The sequence below is a fragment of the Carettochelys insculpta genome, chromosome 15, assembly GCF_033958435.1.
Source record: "Carettochelys insculpta isolate YL-2023 chromosome 15, ASM3395843v1, whole genome shotgun sequence".
Lineage (NCBI taxonomy): Eukaryota > Metazoa > Chordata > Testudines > Carettochelyidae > Carettochelys > Carettochelys insculpta.
This window is the reverse complement of record NC_134151.1, coordinates 27329173-27354254: the sequence shown is the minus strand read 5'-3', so window position 1 is coordinate 27354254 and position 25082 is coordinate 27329173. Positions and strand designations below refer to the sequence as shown.

Genomic DNA, 25082 nt, shown 5'->3' with positions numbered 1-25082 from the left:
TTGTCTGCACTAGACTTTTGCTTCTTTGGACTTCCTAGAGTTGATTTCACTGAGGCAGATAAGTGAGTGGAAAACTCAGGAAGGGATGCTAGTTCAGACAATTTAAGAGCAGCTGTTTGCATTTTAACCACCCTGTGGTCTACATTTACATTGGGCTAGTGTCACATGACAGGATGGTGGTAACACCAGAGTCAAATCTACACTCTGTCTTCTGTTCTTCCTGCCACTAGTTGAAGTGACCATGGGAAATATTAGGGAAAAAATCTACCACACCCAGATGCAGCCTCCTTGTCAAAAATGGGGCTGGGGGAAACCTGGTCCATAGAAGATATTTTGCAGCACTCAAGAATTTTCTTCTGAGGCTTGGGCTTCCTCTAACTAAAGTGCACCTATATTTCAAGTTCCACAATGCCTTGCTCTCTAACTATTAGATTCTCCTTGCACTGGATGAAAAATCATATGCTAAACGCAGTACACTTGGGAATGTACCTGTTACAACATAACTGCTCCCAAGTGTCATTGCACTGTCTTCTGAATTACGTATTCTGGATTTTCCACCTCAAAGAGAGAACTGAAAAACAGACAAGATGATGGAAAGAATGGTATTTATGTTAACAGCTGCTTATAAATTTACACTTCTTCCCTTTGAAATAGCTCTTTGCTGCTTAGATGCCTGTCAAATTCCCACCAGCCTGTGGTCAATTTTCCTTTATCAATGTACGTAAGTAAGTGAAGGAGGCAATAGGTTCATTTTAATTCAGGACAATCAAGTAATTTACTTTGTTTTCGGCCTGGCCAAGAACCTCATTTGGAACAAGAAGAAGCTTCAGGAGGCTTTCGCTGAGAGCTGTATCAAAGTAGGAATTTGGAGCTGTGCATTTCTCTCCTAGCAATAATGGAACATTGGTAAGCTGCCTATCATTTTTTACAGCTAAGTAGTCTGGGAACTGGTGACTCTCAACACATAGATCCGACAGAGGAAGAGTCAAGAATATAAATTTAACTCTCAGTCCCCAGCTATCACCAATAGGTCACATTTGTTCCCTTCCCCCAAATAATTTCAGATTACTTTATTCATCCGGCAATCTGGTTTAATCACATCATAGGATTCCTTGCTCTTACATTCAGCCATGCTCCAGACTGTAGCTCTATGACTTTTCCTAATGTTAACTCTGCAGGTGCAGCATACGTAGGATGTATAATGAAACAGACATACATAATTGAGTAGGAGGTGTCTCATTCTCTGGGGAGACATAAAAGAACATTTCTTGGAACTTTCTAAAGTTCTGTTTGTCCACAACTTTTCCAAAGTAAGGTGGATCTGTCGGTATCCACCTTCAGAAGTACAGAAGGGTACAATTAGCTGAAATCCTTCCAACAAGTACAGGGTGTGTTTGTATGCATGCCTAACTAACTTTACAGATTACTTTGAAATCTCTTCCCACGTTCCACCCAATTATCTTTCTGAAATCAGTAATTCTCTGCATTCCTCAGCCATCTGCTGTTGAAAGGTGTCGGCAATCTGTCTTTGAATTCACCTGTTTTTACTTTTGAACACATCCCAGACAAGTACACTACATTACATTTTCCAAAGCTACATAATTGCTTTTGCTGCAGGTTTGGCATCAACACACTGTTTATTATTGGCCCTGATGGGACAATCCTTCAGAGAAGGCCCTGTTGTGGTTGGTATGTGTCTTTACAGATTAAGTTTTCGAGCAGGATAACTGATTCCTCTTAAATTTCTCTGACAATGTCTGATTGGCTGGAAACAGACACAACCTCTTTTGAAATGCATAAGTAGAAAGCAAAGTATTTTAGATGCTTCACTTGAAATCACAACTCAGGTGATGAAGACAGAGATGCTCGTAGCCAGGGCAATCATTGTTGCTGCCTTGATTTCATCTGGTAAGTCAAAATCATTTTGTAAAGTGGTTGATTTCAACTGACATTTCAATTGGAAAAACATCTTAAGGAAACAGCCAGATCTTGGCTTAACTGCCATTTGTGCTTTTCAAAATCACATCACAATTTTGTATAAATACGGGTTGAACCTCTCTAATGCAGCATTCTCTCCCGTCCAGCAACATCCATAATTCAGCATGATCTTAGTTATCCGGATGACCATTTACCTAGGGTGCAGCTAATTTGTTCACAGCCACCAGTCCTGGGTTTCAGTGTTCAGGGCTGTTACTCAGCTGTAATTTACCCCTAAATGTTTTCTAAGAGTAGGGCGACCATATCTCCCTGTCCCAAATACAGGACAGAGAGATATGGGGGGAAAGATGGCTCCTCCTGGCTCCAATAAGTCTCAGGGATCCAGGAAGGAAGTAACAGCTTCTGGCGCTCTCCCAGAGCTTCATGGAAGCAGCAGCTGCCGGTCCTCCCCAGGAGCCTGGGGAAGCAGCAGCCCCACGTGCTCCTGGTAAGTCCTGAGAAAGCAGCAGGGACCCAGCAGCCGCCCATGCTCCCACTGCTTCACCAAGGTTCGGAGAAGTGACTCCCACCAGCAGCTGCACCTGTGCAGCTGCTGGCAGCAAAGATCAGTGGGGCCAGGGCCTAAATACAGGACAATTAGCCCCTTTTAAAAAATAAGTATCGACGCCTTTTTGACATCCCAAATATGGGACCATCCTGCCTAATAGGGGATGGATGGTCACCCTTGCTAAGAGCCCATTAAGCAGTGGAAGTGTTGGTAAGCTCTTAGGCAATATTGAGCTCCTGTAGTTCAGCAAATTCTCTCATTCAGCATCGGTCAGGTCCTGAAGGTGCTGGCCTAGAGAAGTTCAACTTGTGCTCTCCAACAACAACTATATCTACAGTATCTCTATGTGCAATAACTCAACCAGCAAATAAAAGTGCTCCTACAAGTTCAACTGAATTTCATAAATAATCACAGAGGATTTTAAAATACTGTTAAAGTGTGAAACCATAGAATTCTTCTGTCCTGTGTGTAAATAAAAATGTGTTATTCTTTCCCATACATTAGCTATGATTACTAGTTGAACTCCAAGATAGGGCATATGTGATTAATATATTGTGGTACATTAGATATCAGCTATTTTAACCATTTTCTTGTATTGCAAATATTAATAACATGCCAAGGAGGCATCCCCCTACTTGGCAGAAAAATATTTCTATAGGTTTGTTTCTCTACTTAATTGGGAAGGGACAGATTCTGGTACGTACACACACATCAAAAATATATTATTCCTCAAAAAGCCCATAAAATACATGGAGGATATCTAAAATAAAGTGTTATGAGCTGGGTGGAACCTTGTTAGATATAAAACTTCCACCCAGGACAAAAGGAACATGGGAATCTGCAAAGGAGCTTTTGGTTGAGTTCTGCTTTGGGCTGATGAAAAGCATAACCTGAGAAAATGAGAGAGAACAAGAGAGCACATATCTAATAAATGAGGGGGGACCTCAGGGCAGGTCACCAAATGAAATTCATAAGCAGCAGGTTTCAAACAAACAAATCAATGAAGAATTTCTTCACACATTGCGCACTCAACTTGTGGAACTGTTTACCAAAGGACATTGTGAAGGCCAAGGCTATTGCTGAGTTCAAAAACTTCATGAAGGATAGGTCCACCTGTGGCTATTAGCTGGAATGGGCAGGGTTGGTGTCTCTAGCCTCTGTTGGCCAGGGGCTGGGAATGAGCAACCAGGGGTTGGGTCACTTGAGGATTGTTCTCTCTGAGGCACTGACATTGGCCACTGTCAGAAGACAGGATACTGGGCAAGATGGACTTTGGGTCTGATGCAATACGGCCATTCTTAAATTCTTATATAAAGGAGTATCTAAGTGCAGTGCCTGACCCTTGGAGGGGGGGTCAAAAAAGAGAGATAGGATTTGCTTGCTTGTTTGTTTTTGGCTGAATGGAGATTATTTTTTCCCCAGATTGTCACCACTCCTTGGTAATGTTACCTTTGTCTGCAAACAAAAACAAGACAAAGAGGCAACAGCCTCACTTTAGCTCAATACATGCAAGTAATTTACTGTTCCTTTTTAGCCTGGCATGGTACACGTTCTAGAATCCATGAAAGTCCTGGAATAAGGTTTAGAAGACATGAAATGAAATCTGTATGGAAATACCAGTTTGGAGATGTTCTGTCACAGAAATAACAGAACTCTTGCAAGCTGCATATCCCCAGCTCTGTAACTCTATTGCCTTGAAAGCTGGAGTTTGGAAAGCTGGAAAAGCAAAACGATTATTGAGTGTGTTCTTATGAGCCCTCAGGTTACTTTCCAACTTATGACCACAAAGGTGTATTCTTTTGTTTTGTGACTCCCACAATGAGCTAAGCTTTCCAATGAATAGACCAGCCTGATGGAAAGCCAACATCCATCACCTCCTATGTGACCCCATATGTGAAATCTTCTACTTCCAAGTGAAATCGTGCCCCAAATCCTTGACTATCAACCATAAATTTGCACCGAAGGTGAGGAAAGTGCATGATTCTTAACCTGCGTTGTTATAAGCTAGCTGTACTGCAGTCGTACGTAGGTGCCCTAGGTATAGGCGGGACCTTATTGCACCAGGTCCTTTAAAAATACAGGGAAAAAAAAAGTATCCTGTTCCAAAGAATGATTCAAGTGAAGCGTGGGAGTACTTTTAGCATTGTGCTTGAGAAAGAAACTTTTTTGTAGGATCAGCTACACCTATATAAAAAAATCTTGGCTTCTGAACAGTGCATTAATTAATAGAAAAAACATCATACTGCTTCTATTAAAGCAAAGAAATGCAGAGCCATTAGCTTGTGGGACTCACACAAGCCACATGTAGTAGTAGAAAGTGACATCATATAACACAGGTTACTAATGAAATCCTAGCATCCTCCCTCATTAATGCCATTAGTTGCAAGGCAAAGCTTATAGGTGTAACATTCTGAACTGTGACATGTTATAATATTTGCTTCATTTTTTATATTGCATTTCTTTTTAAGAGGCTGCAGAAAAATGGGGACAGATATGTGATGAGAATCCTAGCAACAGAATAAGAGGCTGTGATGGACTTGGCTGTGGACATTATAATGCTCCAAGGTTGGATACTGACTCTTTTACCATTGACAGAAGGATACCACTGCAAAGTATGTTACGAAACAGTAACCAATGCAGCAAGCCTTTCAATGTGCATTAATCCCTCATGTGACAATCACATTGAGACAAGGAGAGAGCCACCTCCATGACCATTCTGTATTTTGCCCCTTGTTACTGAGGCTGCCAAATAAGGTCTTTAGAGATCGTATTTTAGTGTTTTTTCTAAGGATTTTGGTGATGAGGTCAGGCCATTTACCCAGTAAGAATTGCACTCAGTGTGAGCCGATGCCCAGGTGCCAGCTAAAGGTCCGGTGGGGCAAAGGGGGTGATGCCACACCAGCAGCTACGCTAAGCAGCCAGGGCAGGCTGGGTTCTTTGGTTTGCGTTTAGTTCGGGTACAGCAGCAAGAAGAAAATTACACTTATTAGAGGCTTTAACAATTACTACTTTATTTATACAAAGATAGAAACAATTTAACTAAGACAAATGATTAAAGTACAACAATTATGAATTTTTATTTATAACTTTAGCAGCAGTTAATAGGAAACCGCTGGCAGTGATTTTACAACAGAAGCGGCTGCCACGTGTAAAAAGGGGTTTTAAACTGACCGCTCAATTTAATGAATGAAACCAAGATGGCCACCAAATTTGAGTGACAGGATAATGATTTTTCTTGTGGTTACTAATGTTTACAGAAGGTAGTTGCTGACTGCAGCTTGCCAATTAAGGTAAGGACCCCCTGTGGTTTGATAGACAAGATAATGATTTTCTACAGTTCTATGTAAAAGATAGTGGCCTATCACAGTTTTCTAATAGATCTAAAGGGTAAACGGTTTTAAAGATAAGATAAGGGCTTCCCTCGGTTTGATTGACAGGCTAATGGTGTTGGCAGTTTATAGCCAAAAACAGTTAGTACCTGCGGTTTTTAAAGGGGAAACAACACAATTTAACTTAAGAAAAGTTCTAGACAAACTAGCTAGCTTAAACTAATACAACTAATGTGTACACAAGAAAGGCACGTTGCAGGTGTGATTTTCACCCCTGCCTCTTAGACCTGGTGGAACCAGAGTCTTTCCCTCAATTCCTATAGGAAAGAAGTGCAATACAGGTGTAATTCTTACCCCGCCTCATAGATCCAGTGTGACCCAGAATCTCTCTCTCAATCCCTCGGGAAGAAGTAGATACGAACCAGGCGTCCCCAGTCTCGGGAGTCAATACCGGACCTGGCCAGCAGGTGTAGGTGATTGGAGCTCAAAGGGGGTGGGCTGCCAAACCCCTCTTTATACCCCTTTGGTCACGTAGGCTTCTTCCTGGTCTCAAGTGGCCAATCGGGGAGGAATGTGTTTGAACCCCAGGTTTCCCAAGGAAGGTGCAAGGCTCAATTCACACCTGTGAATTGTGGACAATTGGGCACCTTGGAGGTGATGGGCGGAGGTTCCCCGTTCTTCCTGGGGCAGCGATCAGGCGTGTCAATTACCAATATCAGCCAGAAGGGCGGCCATTAGCTAGCCCATTCAGTGTCTGGTTTCTGTGTATGGTAGAGAGTGTGGATGAGACAGCACACCTGCGTTCCCAGGGCATCAAAGGCTGCCTGTCTCCCTCTGTCTCTCTCTCTGTCTCTCCCAGTGGGAGGGGAGAAGAAGAAAAGGCCAAATGGGGGGTTCATGTCTGGCTACACTCAGGCCACAAGATGATTTCACATGAAGCATTCCAAGGCTAATTTTTCTTTGTGGCTCTGGACACGGGCAGAGAAGAACAGTTAAGAAATCATGTAGCACTTTAAAGACTAACAAAATAACTTACTAGGGGAAGAGCTTTCATGGGGCAGACCCACTTCTTTAGATCTCTGTTTCCAGATCTGAAGAAGTGGGTCTGTCCCATGAAAGCTCATCCCCTAATAAATGATTTTGTTACCCTTTAAAGTGCTGCAAGAGTGCTGCTTTTACTTGGCAGAGATCTCAGTGGCTTTGGGGCACTTAACATCAAAAAGGAATCATCTATGGAGATCTGAAGCCAGAAAACATCACACTTAATCAAGGTGGAAATACAGTAAAAAGTGTGTAGCCAATAATCTCCTCAAAATCCTCTCTCACAGGTCAAAGTACAATATAAAATTACGTCAGTAAACTATTATTACTGTTGTTCTTTTTTCCGGCTACACCCAAATAAGTAGCTGCCATTGGCTAAGCTCTAAACATGGCATATAGTTCATTGGAAGAGTTTCAGTACTTTAGTACTGGATGTGGCAGAACAAATTGGTCAGGAAGGAGCAAGTGACTTTCAGAGTAAACCCACTGAAGATTTTTCTATGCACGAGTGGGATATTCTCATGCTGCTCAGTTACCTAGCCACGATATCTGAATTCAAACCTGCTGAGTAATTATCATGTTTACAAATAACTGTTAAGACTGAGATTCTAGTTTTTTTAAAAGAAACAAACTATCACTTGATCATAGCAAAAAGTCCAAAGTTCTGTATGTATTGATGACTGCCTCTATTGATTAGTTCCAGCAAACACTGGCATTAAAGGGCTGAAAGACTACATTCAAGTAAGATGATTACTGAGTGTGAATGTTTACTAGTGCTTAGTGTTTCTGAAGAGTGAAAGTTATAAATTTGAAATTAATTGTAACACTGATTTTAGTTTCCTAATTCTGGATCGAGTGTAAGAGTAGGTGACTTGATTTCATCTGCATAGCAGTGCAGTCTTTTGTAGTTACATTGTTACATCAAGTTCCAATAATCAACAACTTGATTCTGTATGAAGGGGAATAAGCTCATATAAAGAGTCAGGAGGCTAACTAGTAGAAGGCACAAAGCATAAGACATGAACATTTAGTTCATTGCGAGTTTCTACAGGTTTAAGCAATGAAAACAAAACATGAAGAAACATTATTTTTTCATGCCTTTGCACCTGTCTGCTGGATCTGTATGCAGTTTTCATCAATTTGACCAAAACATTGACACAGTCAACGAGGGGGAAGGGAGGGTCTGTGGGCTTTTCTACATAAACTGGGATGTCTAAGATGATTCATACAAATCATCTGCCTTTTCCATGACCACATAATAGTGCAAGTGCTCGCCAGTGGTGACTTTTCTGATGCATTTGATATCTTGAATGGAGTGAAGCAAGGATGTATACTTGCTCCAGTGCTGTTCAACTTGACTTTACTTGTGTTCTCAGCCATACAGGGGGCTTGAACTGGGTTACACACATCCGCTACTGTCTCGACAGTTGTCTCTTGGGTCTTTTAAAGACTCCGTTCTAAGACCAAGACACCGTAGAGGTTTCTCATTGAGACACTTTTTGCAAATGACTGCACTTTGATGGTTCATAGGCAAGACAACCTTCAGGTCATCGTTGATTTTTCTGAAGCATACCAGCTCTTTGGCCACACCATCAGGCTTGGGACAAAAAAGGCCTTGTTCCAGCCAACACCCCTTTCCAATGTCTCAGTGCCAACCCTCGTCATCCAATGCACACAGTTGAAAAATGTGGATCAGTTCAAGTATATGGGTGGTCCCATCTCAAGTGATGGCTCCTTTGATAAGAAAATTACTAAAGCCAGTCAGGCCCTTGGCTGACTTTGAATAAAAGTTTTTAGCCAATGCAATGCCCATCTCTCCACCAAATTGAAGCCCTACAGTGCAGTGGGTTCTAACACCTCTCCTTTATGGATCTGAGATGAGCCATTAGCGGTCATCTTTGGAAATTCATGGGAGACAGGAAAGATTCCAGAAGACTGGGAAAAGGCAAATATAGTGTCCATCTATAAAAAGGGGAATAAGAACAATGCAGGAAACTACAGACCAGTCAGTTTAACTTCTGTGCCAGGAAAGATAATGGAACAAGTAATTAAGGAAATCATCTGCAAACACTTGGAAGGTGGTAAACTGATAGGGAACAGCCAGCATGGATTTGCAAAGAACAAATCGTGTCAAATCAATCTGATAGCTTTCTTTGATGTAATAGTGAGCCTTGTGGATAAGGGAGAAGTGGTGGATGTGGTATACCTAGACTGTAGTAAGGTATTTGATATGGTCTTGCATGATATTCTTTTCAATACACTAGGCAAATACAACTTAGATGGAGCTACTATAAAGTGGGTGCAAAACTGGCCAGATAACCATACTCAGAGAGTAGTTATTAATGGTTCTCAATCCTGCTTGAACGGTATAACAAGCGGGGCTCCACAGCGGGGTCTGTATTGGGATCAGGTCTGTTCAATATCTTTATCAACGATTTAGATATTGGCATAGAAAGTACGCTTATTAAGTTTGCAGATGATACCAAGCTAGGAGGGGTTGCAACTGCTTTGGAGGATGGGGTCATAATTCAAAATGATCTGGACAAATTGGAGAAATGGTCTGAAGTAAACAGGATGAAGTTTAATAAAGACAAAAGGCAAACTGCTCCACTTAAGAAGGAACAATCAGTTTCACACATACAGAATGGGAAGCAACTGTCTAGGAAGGAGTATGACAGAAAGGGATCTAGGGATTATAGTGGACCACGAGTTAAATACGAGTCAACAGTGTGATGCTGTTGCAAAAGAGGCAAACATGATTTTGGGATGCATCAACAGGTGTGTGGTGAACAAGACACGAGAAGTCATTCTTTCGCTCTACTCTGTACTGTTTAGGCCTCAGTTGGAGTATTGTGTCCAGTTCTGGGCTCTGCATTTCAAGAAAGATGTAGAGAAATTGGAAAGGGTCCAGAAAAGAGCAACAAGAACAACCAAAGGTCTAGAAAACATGACCTATGAAGAAAGGCTGAAAGAATTGGGCTTGCTTAGTTTGGAAAAAAGAAGATGAAGGCGGGGACGTGATAGCAGTTTTCAGGTATCTTAAAAGGTTGTCCTAAGGAGGGGGGAGAAAACTTGTTCTTGGCCTCTGAGGATAGAACAAGAAGCAGTGGGTTTAAACGGCAGCATGGGAGGTTTAGGTTGGACATTAGGAAAAAGTTCCTAACTGTCAGGGTGGTCAAACAATGGAATAAATTGCCAAGGGAGGTTGTGGAATCTCCATTTCTGGAGATAGTTAAGAACAGGTTAGATAAATGTCTATCAGGGATGGTCTAGACAGTACTTGGTCCTGCCATGAGGGTAGGGGGCTGGACTCGATGACCTCTCAAGGTCCCTTCCAGTCCTAGCATTCTATGATTCTGTGATTGTTTTGTGAAGACACAGACTAACATGGCTACCTCGCTGTGACTAGTTAAGAAATAACACTGAAACGGTCTCACTTTAAAACACTTGTACGATCCCAGTGCCAAGCTCACAGGGTAGATGCTCAGTTGGTGTAAATCAGCATAGCTGTAATGAAGTCACTGGACTAAGGCTGATTTCCATCATTGGAAGGTCAAGTGTCACCTGAGTCTCACATTTGAATGGAGAGTCTGAAGCACCATCAAACTAACAACAGGTATTAACAGTGGAGCTGGTCAAAACACTTCCATCAAATTTAATTATATTTTAATCAAAAAATGGCTTTTACTTCCCACGTTGTCTTGGGAAAATTCCCCTTTTCAAGGAAATTTACTGAGTTTTCACTGAAAAAAAATCAAACCCTTCAACATATAAATTTTTTAATTTTAATTTTCTATAAAGGAAACCATTTTAACTTCTGAGGTGTTTGTTGCAGGTGAAGCAGTATTTTTGTTTGTTGGTTGGTTTGAAACTGTGGTATGTTCCAAGAACCGTGAAAAGATTTTATAAAGTAAGATTTTAACTTTCCCAAAAAAGTTCAAAGAAATTGAAATCCGTTTTTGACCAGCTCAGATTAATATTTGAGAGAGTCCTGTAATCTTATAAAGAAGACTGAAAACTCAGCCTTTCATTGTAGAAATCAAAATCTGAAACGCAGCTAAGCTAACAATTGTAGCCGGAACCCCTATATTATTTTAAATAATCTGTCTGGTGTAGCCACTAAGGGTAATAAATATGCAAATGAGCATTATCTCCTCACTGACATATTTTCAGAGATCAACATATAAAGCACAAAGGGGTGGACATTGAATGCAGAGATGGATCAACAGTGCATGCTTCTTTCAATTGCATGGTTTAGAGACGAGTCAAACCCTTTGGCCCTGGAAAGAACAGTGTCATTAATAATGGCATCCAACTTCGTGGATCAGGTAACTGAGCAACAATATAAACATCTTTGGTAAACTTGAAATAATTAATAAAAGTAGTTCAATATGTTTATCTTCCGTTCTTAACCAACTGGAGAGCTATGGAAGATACACAACACACATGGAAGTCAAGGAAACATAACTGTATTGAGTGGACCGAGGCCTACGTTTCACTGAGAGTGATCTGTCCCTGTATTTGCACTCCAATTACAACTTACTACAATTTACAACTTATTCACTCATAAAAACGTGACAGGCCAAGTTCTGCATCCACAGGATCAGGAAGACACTCCTTTTCCCCACCAGGTCTCAATCAGGGAAGAAATGAGGATCTAAATTGAGCAAAACGAAGAGCAGAAAGGAGGGGAGAGGGAAAGTATTACAAGAGAGCTTGAAATATGCTGTCCTCCGAGTCTAAAAAAAAAAAAAAATCTTCAGCTTTTTAGCCCCATTCCCCCTCCCAAAAAAATGCCCCAGAAACCCCAGTTTCACAAATGAGACCTGTTGGCTGCAGGCCCACTGACAGAGATGGGGCAGACAAAGGGAACAATTGTCCTGAGGCCCAGCGACACAAAAGGGCTTGGGGCTCCCGGCCATCACTGCTGCTACTGAAGGGCTGGTGGTGGGGGAGCCTAACCCCAGACTCAGCCATTCCTTCTGAAGCCCAGACCCCTCCAGAAGCACGGAGCCAGCCCCCCTCACCTTGTCCAGGGCCCTCCAGGTTTGTCGGCCCTGTCCCCGCCCCTCACAGTTGGCTGGACTGCACCAGTGCTCCTAGATCTGCTAGCACCAATGGCAGCCAAAAATGGTGATAGTACAAAAAGACAAGGAGATCAGATGATGACATCCCTAGTCTTTGTCAGTAGCTGGGAGTGACTGACAGGGAGTGGGTCACTTGATGGTTGCCTGTTCTGTTCATTCTCCTGGGGCACCTGAAGCGTAGACATCTCATCCATGGGACAAGGTGGGGCAGCTGCCTCACACCCAATGCTATTAGGGGCCCTGCAGTGGCCATCCCAGCCGTACTATGGATGGGGGGGTTACCTGGGGCAGGGAATGGGGGGGCCATGTGGTGGCAACAGCAGCAGCAAGGAGTTACCTCCCCCTGACCCTCTCGCAATCACCACGTGGCACCAGCAGCAGCCTGCTCCATTCTGCTGCTGCCTCCCCACCCGCAGAGCCCCACTTCTCCACAGCAGCCTTGTGGTGTCCGTAAAGGCTGAGGGGGAGGCGACCCCCTGCTACTGCTTGCTGCCATGCCCTGTCCCAGGTGACCCACACCCAGTTGGTCAGGGAGCAAACTAAGGGGGTCTGGGTGGGGGCAGAGTGGGGAAAAGGCAGGACCTGTGGTATGTGAGGGTTGCTTAATGCTCCACATCTGGGGTACTGGGACTCTGCGTCCACACCCCCCAGGACAGCCCTGACCAGAAGACAAGATACTGTGTAGATGGATATTTTGTCTGACACAGTACGGCCCTGCTTACATTCTTCAGATCCAAGTTTGATGTTTCTTTTTTCTCTTAATCTTTATTTTCTTTCTCTTGCCTCAAGGTTTTTGCATACAACTGTTCTTTATCAGACCAGTTAAATACAGAGGTTGGATCAAAAAGGGACAAAAAATTGGAGTTATGCTGCCAATGCAAAGAATATATCCTAGCATAACATCTCTTGTTCACGTCCAGAATTGTGACCGCTCCAATCCCACTCAGTTTATATGTGGAAATGCACAAAATCACAGGTCATATCCTCTGATGAGAGCCAAGCAAGTTTTACACATAAAGCAACACAGAAATGCCGGTGTCAACCACAGTACCCAAATGTCTCCCTGCTGGTGTCCCAGTCCTGACACTGTAATCTCAAGATCAGCAATAAACTAGGCCAGAAATACCAACCTGTCCAACTACAACCTCTTTTGGTGTCAATACTTGTTTAAATGTTGTACCTCTGCCCAACATACCAACTAGGAACCTCAGTGTGGCCTTTTGAAAATGAAAAGTACTCTCTCTCTCTCTCTCTTTGCATTTCCAAACAGATCTAAATTATAAAGAGAAAGACGACAACCTTGTCATTCAGTTTAAAAGCAAGAGGTGGCAGTAGAGTCTAAGGCTGCATCTACACTAGCAAGCTCTTTTGAACTATTTTTCAAAAGAAGGGACTCTTTCAATATATCCAGTGGAGCATCCGCACACAAAAAGTGTTTTGAAAATTAAAATCAATAGAATGTGGTGCTCCCTTCGAAAGCACGGTTCCACTCCCGTTTCAGGAAGAGTGCCTTCTTTTGAAAGATGTTTTTGTATGAAAATGTGTGGATGCTGCATGGACCACTCTTTCAAAGAGCAGCCCTCAGGGCACCAGATTTTCCAGTCTCGGGCCTGTTCTTTTGAAAGACCAGGAGCTGTGTGGTAACTTTCTTTTCAAAAGAGTAGATTACTCTTTCAATCCACTTTTGTATGTGTGGACATGCTCTTTTGAAAGTAGATTTTTCTGGAAGATCTCTTCCAGAAGATCTTCTTTCAAAAGCCTGTTGTAGCGTAGACGTAGCCTAAGAAAACAGTTTGTCCATAGGAGACAGAAAGGATAACAACAATATGACTTTTCTTTGTAGCTGAAAATTATAGAATAGCTCATGAAAATCATTTACATCCCATACCAGTCAGATAGGATTTATATGCTTTGCGTTCTAGTGGTTCTCCCCAGTGCTTTAAAACAATGCATTTTATTTCACCTACCCCTAATTGCTCTGAATGGGACCCACAGGACAAAACACACAGATTTTTGAGAATGTTCTCCTGTGAGAAGACAGATCAGATAGTGGCTCATACTACCACCAAGTACGCAAATTATGCAAAACTTTGAACAAAAACAAGCATGGAAATATTTAAGAGCCTTTTCTCCAACCCAGCACCAAGGCTGTAAGGATTGATCTTACTTGAGGAAGGAGTGAAAGATAACAGACATCTGAAGCTCAGTGCAGATAATCACCCAAGAGCTCTTGCTTATCCAGTTCTGGAACATGGGTGCATCCCCCACATTCTTCACCCCAATACAGCTTCCATTAGAGCTGGATCTGTCTGACATCCTTGGTATCCTAGAAGCCTTTGTCTTCAAGACAGGGCTAAACAACATATGGAAGTGAGTCTCATTAGTGACAAACGGATGTTTTAGAAGCACTTTGTATAGATGCTCAATAAACAGGAAAAGGAGCTGGGGCCATCCCTCTCCCACAAGGAACTCGTTGATCCAGAATGAAGGGTGCAGGTAAGAGCTCTCCATCCCACACCGTTACTCAGGGAGATATTAAGACCCAGGCGCTGCCTCCCCTCTCCTCCCACTACCTGGCCATGCTGGAGAATGGCAGAGAACAGCCAGCCAGAGACCCCAGCTTCTGTCGGCTGTCCAAGCAAAACTGCTGCCGTTTCTCTAACTTCCTCTCCTGTGGCTGCCAGTGCCAGCCTGTCCCCTCCCCCGCCCTTTTGGGTGCTCACGGGGTAAGTCTACCATGCAATGAAAAGGTGTGCCTGTGGGACATGCAGACATTCAAGTTAGCTAGATCAGGATCTCAACCTCATGGGCTCTCTCTGGCCAGAGCAGGTCCCAGAACCAGCCAGTTCATATCTGCCAACATGTGAGTCCCCCGAGCCTAAGGGGCATGTCCATAGTTCCGTCCTCCAAGCCCAGCCCCTGCTCCTCCCCCACCTCCGCTTCACCAGCCCCTCACCCATTGTGTCCCTTCTTTCAAGCCCCCTGCCCCGAGGGATGCAGCCTTGGGGATAACTAGGGGGTAGGTGTGGGGCAGCAACAGGCATCAGGCCCGGCACTCACTGCAGTAGTGGGAGAGAGAGAAGCGATGCAGAGACGGCGATGGTGGAAAGTGGAGCGACTCGGCCGGCCTGACAGATGGCAACAGAGCAGAGGCGGCTGCAGCGCTCCGCTCCCCCCCACAGCTCCCACCCAAGGCCCTGTAGGGGGACCAGACTATCCATAGGATGTTTGGGGCCTGGGGTGGCTGCCCTGAGCTGTCCTATGGATAGGACAGCTCTGCACACACCTCCCCCAGGCCACAGGGACCTGCCACTTATATCAGTGATTATTTTCCCCCATGGTTTTTCCTCATGAGCCGTAGTGTGCCTAGTGATGGAACTGAATTACAGCCTATTTATATACCAACAGAAAGGCGTATATAATACATACAAAATATAAAAAGCAACTGGCAGCATAGCCTGGTGATCAAGGGTTGTACCTCTGCAAGTCAAGGCAGAGTCTGGCCTGCAAATATAAATTGATGATGATGTAAGACTACAGACTGATTTTTATGCTTGCAAACTTCAGCTGTGGTCTGGGGCTAAGAAATCTTCTTCACAGTTGAACAAGTTCAGTGCTAGAGCCTCACCAACTTGGATTTTTGTGCGTCTTAGATTCAGGATATAGAGAATTAGTTCCTGCTAGGGTCAGACATTTACACATGGTCAAAAAATAGGCACAAGTATCACAGCCACGTTCACATTCAGCTACAAGACGCGTGTGTAACACAAGCATTCAGGTGTGCAGATTTTCAGCGTTCCCTTTCCTACCATAAATTTGTTCTGTGGTCTCTAACAATGCAACCGCTCAGTGACAGGGACTGTCTTCCGACCTACATGGACGGCATCTAGTATAGAGATAATGCAGTTCAACTGCCGGTCTAGATTCCTTGAGTCTTTTCACAGCTCTGAAAGCATAAGTTACAGAAACTGTCTTAACACCTAGGACACACATTTGTATGGGAATGCCTGGGGGGCACAGCCAGCTCCATGCCACCCTTTCCTGCTTTCTATCCCTCCAAGTGTTTCTGGAAGGCTGAAGTAGTCCCTGACTGGGGTGGGGGGAGGGCACAAAAGGTCAGTTTCAACCTCTCCCCTGCTTCTCAGCTACAGCAAATGCATCTCAGTCCGCCACGTGTAATCCCAAGCAACTAAACAACCTCCAAATGGAGCCACTTCAATCAATATTAGCATCAGAATAGGACCTGACCTTCTCATTAAACTTTCCTGAGAACAAGCAGCCTACAATAAAGTCAAGTACTTGGCAGCCCCACAACTTATTATAGCATCAAAGTAATTGTTACCAAATCCAGAGTCTGGAAAAACTGATCTGCTAGTGCTACCTGCTGGTTCTTAGCGAAAACTACAATACAGCAACAGAGAAGGAGCCGTGCTAGCCTATATACTATCAAAACAAAAAGCAGTCAAGTAGCACTTTAAAGACTAGCAAAATAATTTATTAGATGAGCATTACAACTCCGCTGGCCAGAGTTCAATTCCATCTCCTTTGTTTTTATTTTTGTTGAGGTTTTGGATTTCTTTCCAATCTTTGTTGTTTCGCCTCCAAATCATATACATTATTAGATACTGAGCCTTTTTTTTTTAAAAAAAAAAAATACATTTTCAGGAGCAGAACTGAATGGTGCACTATGCGATCTCTGCCTGGAGAAGGCAGGGATGGGTGCAGAAACCTGATGTAATCGCAAAGATAATCTGGCTCCTCATAAATAAAGTATAAAGAGAGCAGCAGCCGTCACAGCATCCTTAGGAATAAGAATCAACTCTAAAATCTTAAAATAGATTAGGAAGGCATTGAACTCACAGCAGAAAATAAGTGACGTTCAGAATCAATTTCCTCATTATACTAAATAGGTTTGACTTATATTAAAGTGAGGAGGGGAAAGTCAACACATTGCAAAACATCTAACCCTCTGGAGAAGATAAAACTTGTTAAATTACCTTGGATATTAAGGCTTGTAAGTGAATCATCAAATCTAACTTCAATGATGTGAATGTGGAAAGTTCTAAATGTTACTGTTACCTGATCTTGTTAATCACTATGAAAAAAAGCAACCCATGGAACAGATTCTCAGGCGTTGTAAATTGACGGCGATCCACAGACAATTCATATACTCAAGAAGGATCACAAAAAACTTCAATGTTGGGAAGAAATAGCAAACGGCCTCCCTACTTACACTTTAATGCACTGATTATCACAGCACCATCACAATCGCACCACGCAATCTGCAGCAGAAGCATGTGCAACCTATGACTAGTAAAACTGCATCAGTAAGTGTGCATTATATACACCCTACATGTTGCTCTTCTACATCTTTTATTCATGCCAAGCAGAGTCTTTGCCTTCATTCCACCACATGCACTAAGCTGACCCTCAGTGACACCCTGACAAGTTGCCAGACACCTACTTCAAGAGGCAAGAGCACCTAATGATAAACAGGTGCGAAGACAAGTAAGGAATGAATGGTGTGTGTTTAAATGTGTACACAAACTACAGCTACCCAGAACCATTAACTGTAACAGAGCCAGAACAGACAATTGGTAGCATCAAGTGAGGAACATCTGTGGAATATGACTATATACCTCCAGAATTCCTGAAAAACTTTGGGCCTCAACCTCAGCTTTTGTGTACCAATTTTTCAACAGTGTAGACAAGCTACCAAAGAAGTCATAAGCCCCCCAAAGCCTGGACAGTACCCAAGTCACATATCAATCAATAACATTACTGTCAGTATGCGCCAGTGCCTTCAAGCACTTGGTCCTTCAGAGCATACAACCTGACATGAAGAGAATTTTGAGCCCTGCCCAAGCTGGCTTTTGATGAGGCCATAGCACATGTGACCAATTATATGCTCTGACCACATTTGTTGAACATAGCTTCTACAGAAACTTGAAAACTAGTGCTGTTCTCATCAATTTAACAGCAGCATAGAACAAGGGATGACACTCTGGCCTGCTCATGAAGATATCACGGGTCCTGCTACCTTGAGTCACAGGCATTGTTGAATTGTTCCTCTCTGATGGGTAATTCAGAGCCCCTGTGAGGAGAAGACTGGTGTTTGGAAATAACAAAGCAATGGGTTTCCCCAGGGCTCTATTCTTTCTCCAGCTCTGTTCAACCTTTACATCAATGACCTGCCAACAACAGAGTCATGAAAGTTCATATACTCATATGTAATCTCTTGCAGTGCCCAGGCCCGGACATTTCCTGAGTTTGATGGCATCTTAAACCAGGACATGGTAAAATTAGTAGGACTTAGTGCCTCCAGCCATGCATCATAAAAACAGTCTCTAGTTTGTTCCATCTTCAACACGCCAGTGCAACTTGAGAACTGAGTATTTAGTGGTCAGATGAGACAACAAAGAAGAACCAGTCTATCTAAGTCTGACGTTAGCCCACACACTGAGCTACCATGTGCACGCAAAGAAGAAAGCAGCTAAAGTTAGGACGCGCAACAGTCTTTGCAAACTAGCAGGCTTGTCCTGAGGTGCTCCTGCCCCAATCTGGTGAACGTCACCTTTTTCAACCTCATTTGGTGGCGGAGTACTGCACACCAATATGCAGTCAATTGTCACACACCAAACTCACAGATATGCAGTCACATGCTTCCATGTGTATCATCTCCAGCACCCTATGCCTGACTCCACTCCCATGGCTTCCAGTTCTGAGCAATATTGCTCCTCCTCATATGAGAGATTGCCACTAGCAAGTTACTGAAGAAAGTCCAACGCAATCCTGCTGTTGTACATTTTAAAACACCAGCTGCACGTTTGCCATCATCTTGCTCATTATGGTCTCATCCGTCAGGCCAGAATGTTAGGTCAGAAACATCCTGGTGAGAGCAAAGAATATCTGTTGTAATACTCAATCAGCCCCTTGTCCCTGACCCCACAATCTGCGCACCAGGTTTTGACCTGCTTCATCACCAACAGTCCCTGATGAACAGGCTGTGGACTGTGCAGCCATCCAGTGTCACTGGGGCCATCATAACAGCCCTTTGTGAAGCTGCAGCAGAACGGAGACAATGAAGCACACAGTTGAGTGGTCTAGGAGAATTGCATCATGGGAGGGAAGATGCCATACCTTAGCTAAATGACTGCGCACAGACCAAATAATCAACTAGTCCTTTGTCCTCTTTGGTAGTCTCTAAAGTGAAACAGCACAGATCATATGCTGTCAATGAAACCAAGCTACTGCACTTAGTGAAACTACTTTGCCATTAGTTTCATGCAACATGTTTCTGATTTCTTGCTTAGTATAAAACTTGAAGCCATTGAAGGTTTTTAATTTTCCTTTAGCTGCTCATTAGAATTGGCTCTAAAAAGATGAAAAAACATGTTCCTTTCTTAACTACGTAAAGTTCAAGAACAATCCCTTTCGTTGGCCTAGTAACAAGAACGTAAGTGAAAAATTATCAAAGAATTTGCAGTTTAACCATAAAGTGATGGACCTAGTGAAATAACATTTTTTAGGACTATTTTACAAAACCACTAGCTGATGACGGCTGCTGCCATGGAATAAAGAACAACAGAACTCTGAGAAACACCACATAGAGGTGATCCCTTTTCTGCATTGGGAAATGTGAAAGATAGTTACCTGATATAAGATTCAAGGATACATGCAACAACACCATGAAAAAATTCAACATCAATCCAAAATCCTGGGAATCTATACCATCAGATTGAAATACGTGGTGACAACTGCTATCACAAGACACATCATCCTTTGATAGCGTACGTGCAAGCCATGCAAAATAACTTAGAAGGAAAAGCTCTCCGACTAAAGAATTTGGAAGTAGACTGACATGCGGTTACTGTAGCTGGCCGTGCAAATCCAGAATTGGACAGATATGCCATGAGAGGAGCTGCAGACTCAAACACTGCCCAAAGACCCTCACCGTCGCTGCTAACCACAGTCTCTCGAGACGAAAAGGGGCTATATTATATTATAATCGTTCAGCCACCACTAAGCTTCTCCACACTTTTATATACCAGTGCCACTTCAACATTGGAAAGGATGAATATTTTGTGGGCTGGGATAATGACATTTTCCCTCAGAAAGCAGAATAACATCTATTGACTTTTAAACAGCAAGTTTATACTAACCAACCAGCATACAGGTTAGCATGTTACATTCTCTCAGATACAATTGAGAGCCCATCAAAGGAAGTCCAAGCTGTGTATAGGAAAAGCAAAGTCGGAGAGACATACTGGATGGGCATAAGAGATCCAAGACACATCACTGGGCTGGGTTCAACCACCCTACTTCTTGTGGATCCACTGGGCCTAGTCAATGCACTCTTGGTAAACTTCCCTTTTGCTGCCTCTCTAGATCACATTTAATGTAGCAGGGAAGATATGTCACAACTGTAGCTGCTCAAGAGCTGCAAAATTTCTCAGGTTATTGGTCTAGTTTCAACTGTTTTCATGTAGCAAGGAGCTAATTAAATATGCCTTTCACAACTGCACAAATTAATGGTTGTGTGTTTTCTTAAAATCAGTGTTGCCTAACTTGGCATACTGCCTTCCATTACTCAACTCCGCTTTGCTAATCAGACGGACATGGCCTTTTCAGAACACATAAATAGGAAAGAGTCACCGTATATTAGAACTTCAACTCGGCGAGACAACAGTGGTGAAACGGCCACAACATGTTCCCGCTCAAGCTGATCATTTTTGTCGCCTTGGTTTCCATTGGTAGGTTAAACTTACTAGTTCCTATATTCTCAGAGGTTTTTTTTTTCTTTAGCAGAAGGCTGAATATCAGCTATATACTCTTGCATCAAAATCCATCTGCATGTATTTAGTTTTTAAAGTATGAATGTAACATACAATGGTTTGAAAGAATTATTAACTGACCATATAAAAAAGCATCTATTTTATTCACCATTTGGCATGACTAGTATAACTCACTATGTGGCTAAAAAAAGGGCCATGAGAATTGCAAGGATAAGATTGTTTTAAATTACTCCTAATAGGTTTGAAAATTGGAATACATACAGACAACCAAATTACTAATTTTAATTGGTTTCTAAAAGAATTTGCCATGTGTTGTACCTTTGTAATAGTGCATTGGAATAAGTCATATTGAGCATTTTTAACCTTGAGCCTTCAAGATTTTGAGAGATCTGCCCTAATTCTGATTTCCCTTTACACCCACCATTCTGCTTACATAAAGCAAAGAAACAGGTTCATTAGTTTGTGGGAGGCACGCAAGCAACATGCATTAGAAAGTGACATCCTTAGTAATGAAATTCTAGCATCCATTTTCATTAACTCCATCAGTTGCACAGCAAACATTTTGTATAAACACATTTCTGTCGTGTTTAAGGCATTTGTTTCACTTTTGTATCACCAATATTTTCTTCAGTTGCTGCAGGACCCTGGGGAACAATATGTGCTGGCAATCCAAGCAACAGAGTAAGGGGCTGTGACCGTCATGGCTGTGGACATTATGGAGCTCGCAGGTAGAATGCAGAGACTCGCTTTTTGTGTGGAATGGTTTAGTTTGTTCATTGTTGTTAATAATGAAATCACAGAATCATAGAATATTAGTACTGGGAAGAACCTTGAGAGGTCATTGAGTCCAGTCCCTTGAACTCAAAGCAGGACCAAGCACCATCTAGACCATCCCTGACAGATGTTTACCTAACCTAGTATTAAATATCTCCAATGATGGAGATTCCACAATCTCCCTAAGCAATTTATTCCGATGCTTAACCACGCTGACAGTTGGAAGTTTTTCCTAATGTCCAACCTAAATATCCCTTGCTGCAATTTATACTTCTTGTCCCATCATCAGAGGTTAAGGAGAATAATTTTTCTCCCTTCTCCTTGTAACAACCCTTTAGGTACTTGAATGTTCACTCAAAACAAAAAAATGCTGATTTTAGCCATCGGGCAGTTACAGCACGCAGGGCTTCTGAAGTGTGTCGGAATGATGCCTCTGCTGAGCAACATCGCTGAACCAAAACCATCACAACATCCTTCCAATGTGCATTAATTCTTCATCTGATAGACTCATACTGAGAATGGGAGCGAGACTGTCTCCATGACAGTCCTTGGTCCTTCATTGCTGAGGGTACCGAGAAAGATCTTTAAGCACCTCGGTGGCACTTCTAACAATGTTTGTGAGGGGGACAGAATATTTGCCCAGTAGAATCTTGAGTCAGAACACCACAGGATTTCACATGCAGTTGGCTCTGATGCTATTTACTTTGTAACTCTTGACCAAGGGTGGCCAACCCACAGCTCTTGAGCCGCAGGCAGCTCTTTGAGCCATTAAATGTGGCTCCTCCTCAGAGCAGTGCACTGCGAGTGCCATCAGCCACTCTGCACACACGCCCCACTACTCAGTGGGAGAAGTGTGCGGTGGCAGCGGCGGCTCTGGGGAGTTGCTGGCATTGAGGTGGGGGAGGGGAGGGCTGGGGGTGCCTGATTCATAGGTCAGCATAACAGCCATAAAGTCACTTTACACCAGTGGAAGGTGCATTGCTCTTTTGAGATGTGTAAGTGAATTGACAGCCTGCAGCACCATGAGAGAGATCAAAAGTAGAATGTGTTAAAACATTTTTATCAAAAGTATCAACTTTTAGTTTAAAGAGGCCTTTTCTCTCACAGACTTGTTGAAAATTTCCCTTTTGGTTTGTGAGGTTTTTTTTCTTTTTATGTGGGGAGGGGAATATTTTTTCTTTGCTCAAAACCCGAGACCAGTGTTTTCCAAACGGTGTTCCGCAGAACCCTGGGGTTCTGTGAAGTGAAAATAAGGATTCTGTGAGAAAGCTCTATTGTAACATGATTATGATCATGGGTTGGCAACCTGTGGCTATGGAACCACATGCAGCTCTTTAAGGAGTCATGATGCAGCCACCGCTGACTCCTCTGTGGCTCTCTGCCCTGCCACCACTGGAAGGGGAGCCAGACAGGTCCTGCGGTTCCTAGGTCATCCTCATCTTTGATTGGCTGTGACTGGCTTCTTGTGTCACCATATGGTAGCCAATGAAATTTGGCCTTCGGGATGAGAGTTGGAAGAGCAGTGATGGCTAAGGTAGCTTAATCCGCCACGTTGGGCAAGGTAACAGGAGGAGCTAACTTGGGCAGAGTTTGTGCAGGTGGGGTTAGACTGGGGGCCTCTTTGGGTGGATGGGTTAGTGCCATGGGCCAATTTGGAGCTGAGGTGGGTTAATCCTGGGGAGTTGGGGGTTAGGGTTGAGAGGAGTTAAGCCTGGGGGTGGGGGAAGTTGGGTCTACTTTTTCAGCTCCATATATAAGATTGTTATTAGGGGTTCCACAAAATATTAAAAGGGTTCTGTGGCCAAATAAAATTGGGAAACACTGTCCTAGGACATTCCAAGAACATTTAAAATGTTTTAGAAGCAAAAAATATGTTATAAAAGAATTTTTTTTATTGAAAAATTAAATGAATTTTGACCAACTCTGATGAACAATGGCGAGAGAATCACCATTACTACAAGTGGACTGAAACATCAAACCTTCTTACCACCTCTGCAAAATACAACTCTGAAACACAACTAAGTTTACAATGGTAGCCATAGTGTGTGTTTTGCTTTAATAAACTAGGTGGTGTATTTAGTATCAGACTTTTAAGTCTAATGAATGTGTAATCAGCACTGTCTCATTACTTGCACATTTTCAGAGCTCGTGGACGAAAGCACCGAGGGGTGGATGTAATATGCAATGATGGGTCAACAGTATATGCTCCTTTCAGTGGTAATATTGACAGACGAGTTAACCCCTACAGAAGGAATAATGCCATCAATAACGGTCTCCAACTTCGGGGATCAGGTAACTGAAGCAACCATAGATACACCTTTGATAAACTTCAAATATTAGTCACTAAATACATTCACCTTCATTCTTAACTGGAGAGCTGTGGAAGAAGCACAATCTAAACAAATTTAAGCAAAACACAAGTATATTGAATAGGTTGGGGTTCATTTTTTCTCTCAGAAATGTTTGGCCCTGTATTCAAATCCAAGTACAACTCATTCATTTCATTCTTAAAAACATAAGAGAGAGTTCTCTATCAACTAGCCCAGCAAAACACTCCTTTTCCCTGCAGCTCTATATAAACTCTTGACAATGGGAGGATATAAAGTGACAAAAACAAGAGGGAAAATTGTCAGAAGTGAATACTAAGAGTGTATTTGAAATTTACTGTGGTTTGGGCATATAAGAAAGAAAGCTTCACCCTTCTCTCCTCCCTCAAAAAGCCCCGGTAATCCCAACGTCATAAATATTATTGGCTGGACTGCACTAGACTGCCAGCCCTAACAGCAATGATAACACAACACTGCAAGAGAATGTGACAATTGCCATAGTACAATCAGTCAAGGAGGTCGGATGATGATATTTTGTGTGTCTTTTATCCTCCCTAAATCTTTTTTTCCCTACCTCCTCTAACCTCTAGGCTTCTGCATCCAAATGTTCTACATCAGGCCAGTTAAATACAGAGGCTGGATCAGCAAGGGACAAAAAATAGGAGTAATGCTGCCAATGAGAAGAGTGTATCCTGGTATCACATCTCATGTTCACATCCAGAACTGTGACCGCTCAAATCCCACTCACAATTTATAAAAGGAAATCCCAATTAAAAATTTATCTGGGCAAACAAAAGCAAGCTTCATCTGCTCTGCCTCAGACTGGCCAGATTAAAAACTGTAGTTCCCAGAAAATGAAGATATTTTACACATACAGCTAAATAGAAACACACAACAGCCACAGTCTCCAAATATCTCACAATCAGTTTAGCATGCCAGTGCTTACATGCCTATGACACTGTAATCTCATTCTCAGCAATAAACCATGCCAGAAATACTGAACCGTCCAGCTGCAGCCTTTTTTGAAAGCAATATCATTAATATTGTATCTTTTATTAATATTGTATGTAAATTCAGAGTTCTTCATTGCATGCATCTTGGTGTGAACACTTAGGAAAAAAGTGCGTGCACGTGCTCTCGCTCTCTCTCTGTCCCCCACCCATGAGTTCAGGTTATACAAGAAGCAAGACAACCTATTCATTCTAGCTGAAAGGCAGAAAGAATAGCAGAGTCTAAGAGACCTG

At 42.7% G+C, this 25082-nt stretch overlaps 1 protein-coding gene and 1 pseudogene across 1 annotated transcript; both read left to right on the top strand.

Annotated features, from left to right (window-relative positions):
- Window positions 1–1850: 1850 nt before the first annotated feature.
- On the top strand, window positions 1851–18280 carry LOC142021382 (leukocyte cell-derived chemotaxin-2-like; annotated as a pseudogene).
- A 2365-nt stretch (window positions 18281–20645) lies between these two features.
- LOC142021204 (leukocyte cell-derived chemotaxin-2-like) lies at window positions 20646–24814 on the top strand. Its single transcript, XM_075009750.1, has 4 exons — window positions 20646–20695; window positions 21369–21465; window positions 23655–23803; window positions 24429–24814. The coding sequence occupies exons 1-4, from the start codon at window positions 20650–20652 to the stop codon at window positions 24593–24595; spliced, it is 459 nt and encodes a 152-aa protein (XP_074865851.1). The 5' UTR covers window positions 20646–20649; the 3' UTR covers window positions 24596–24814.
- The last annotated feature ends 268 nt before the right edge of the window (window positions 24815–25082 follow it).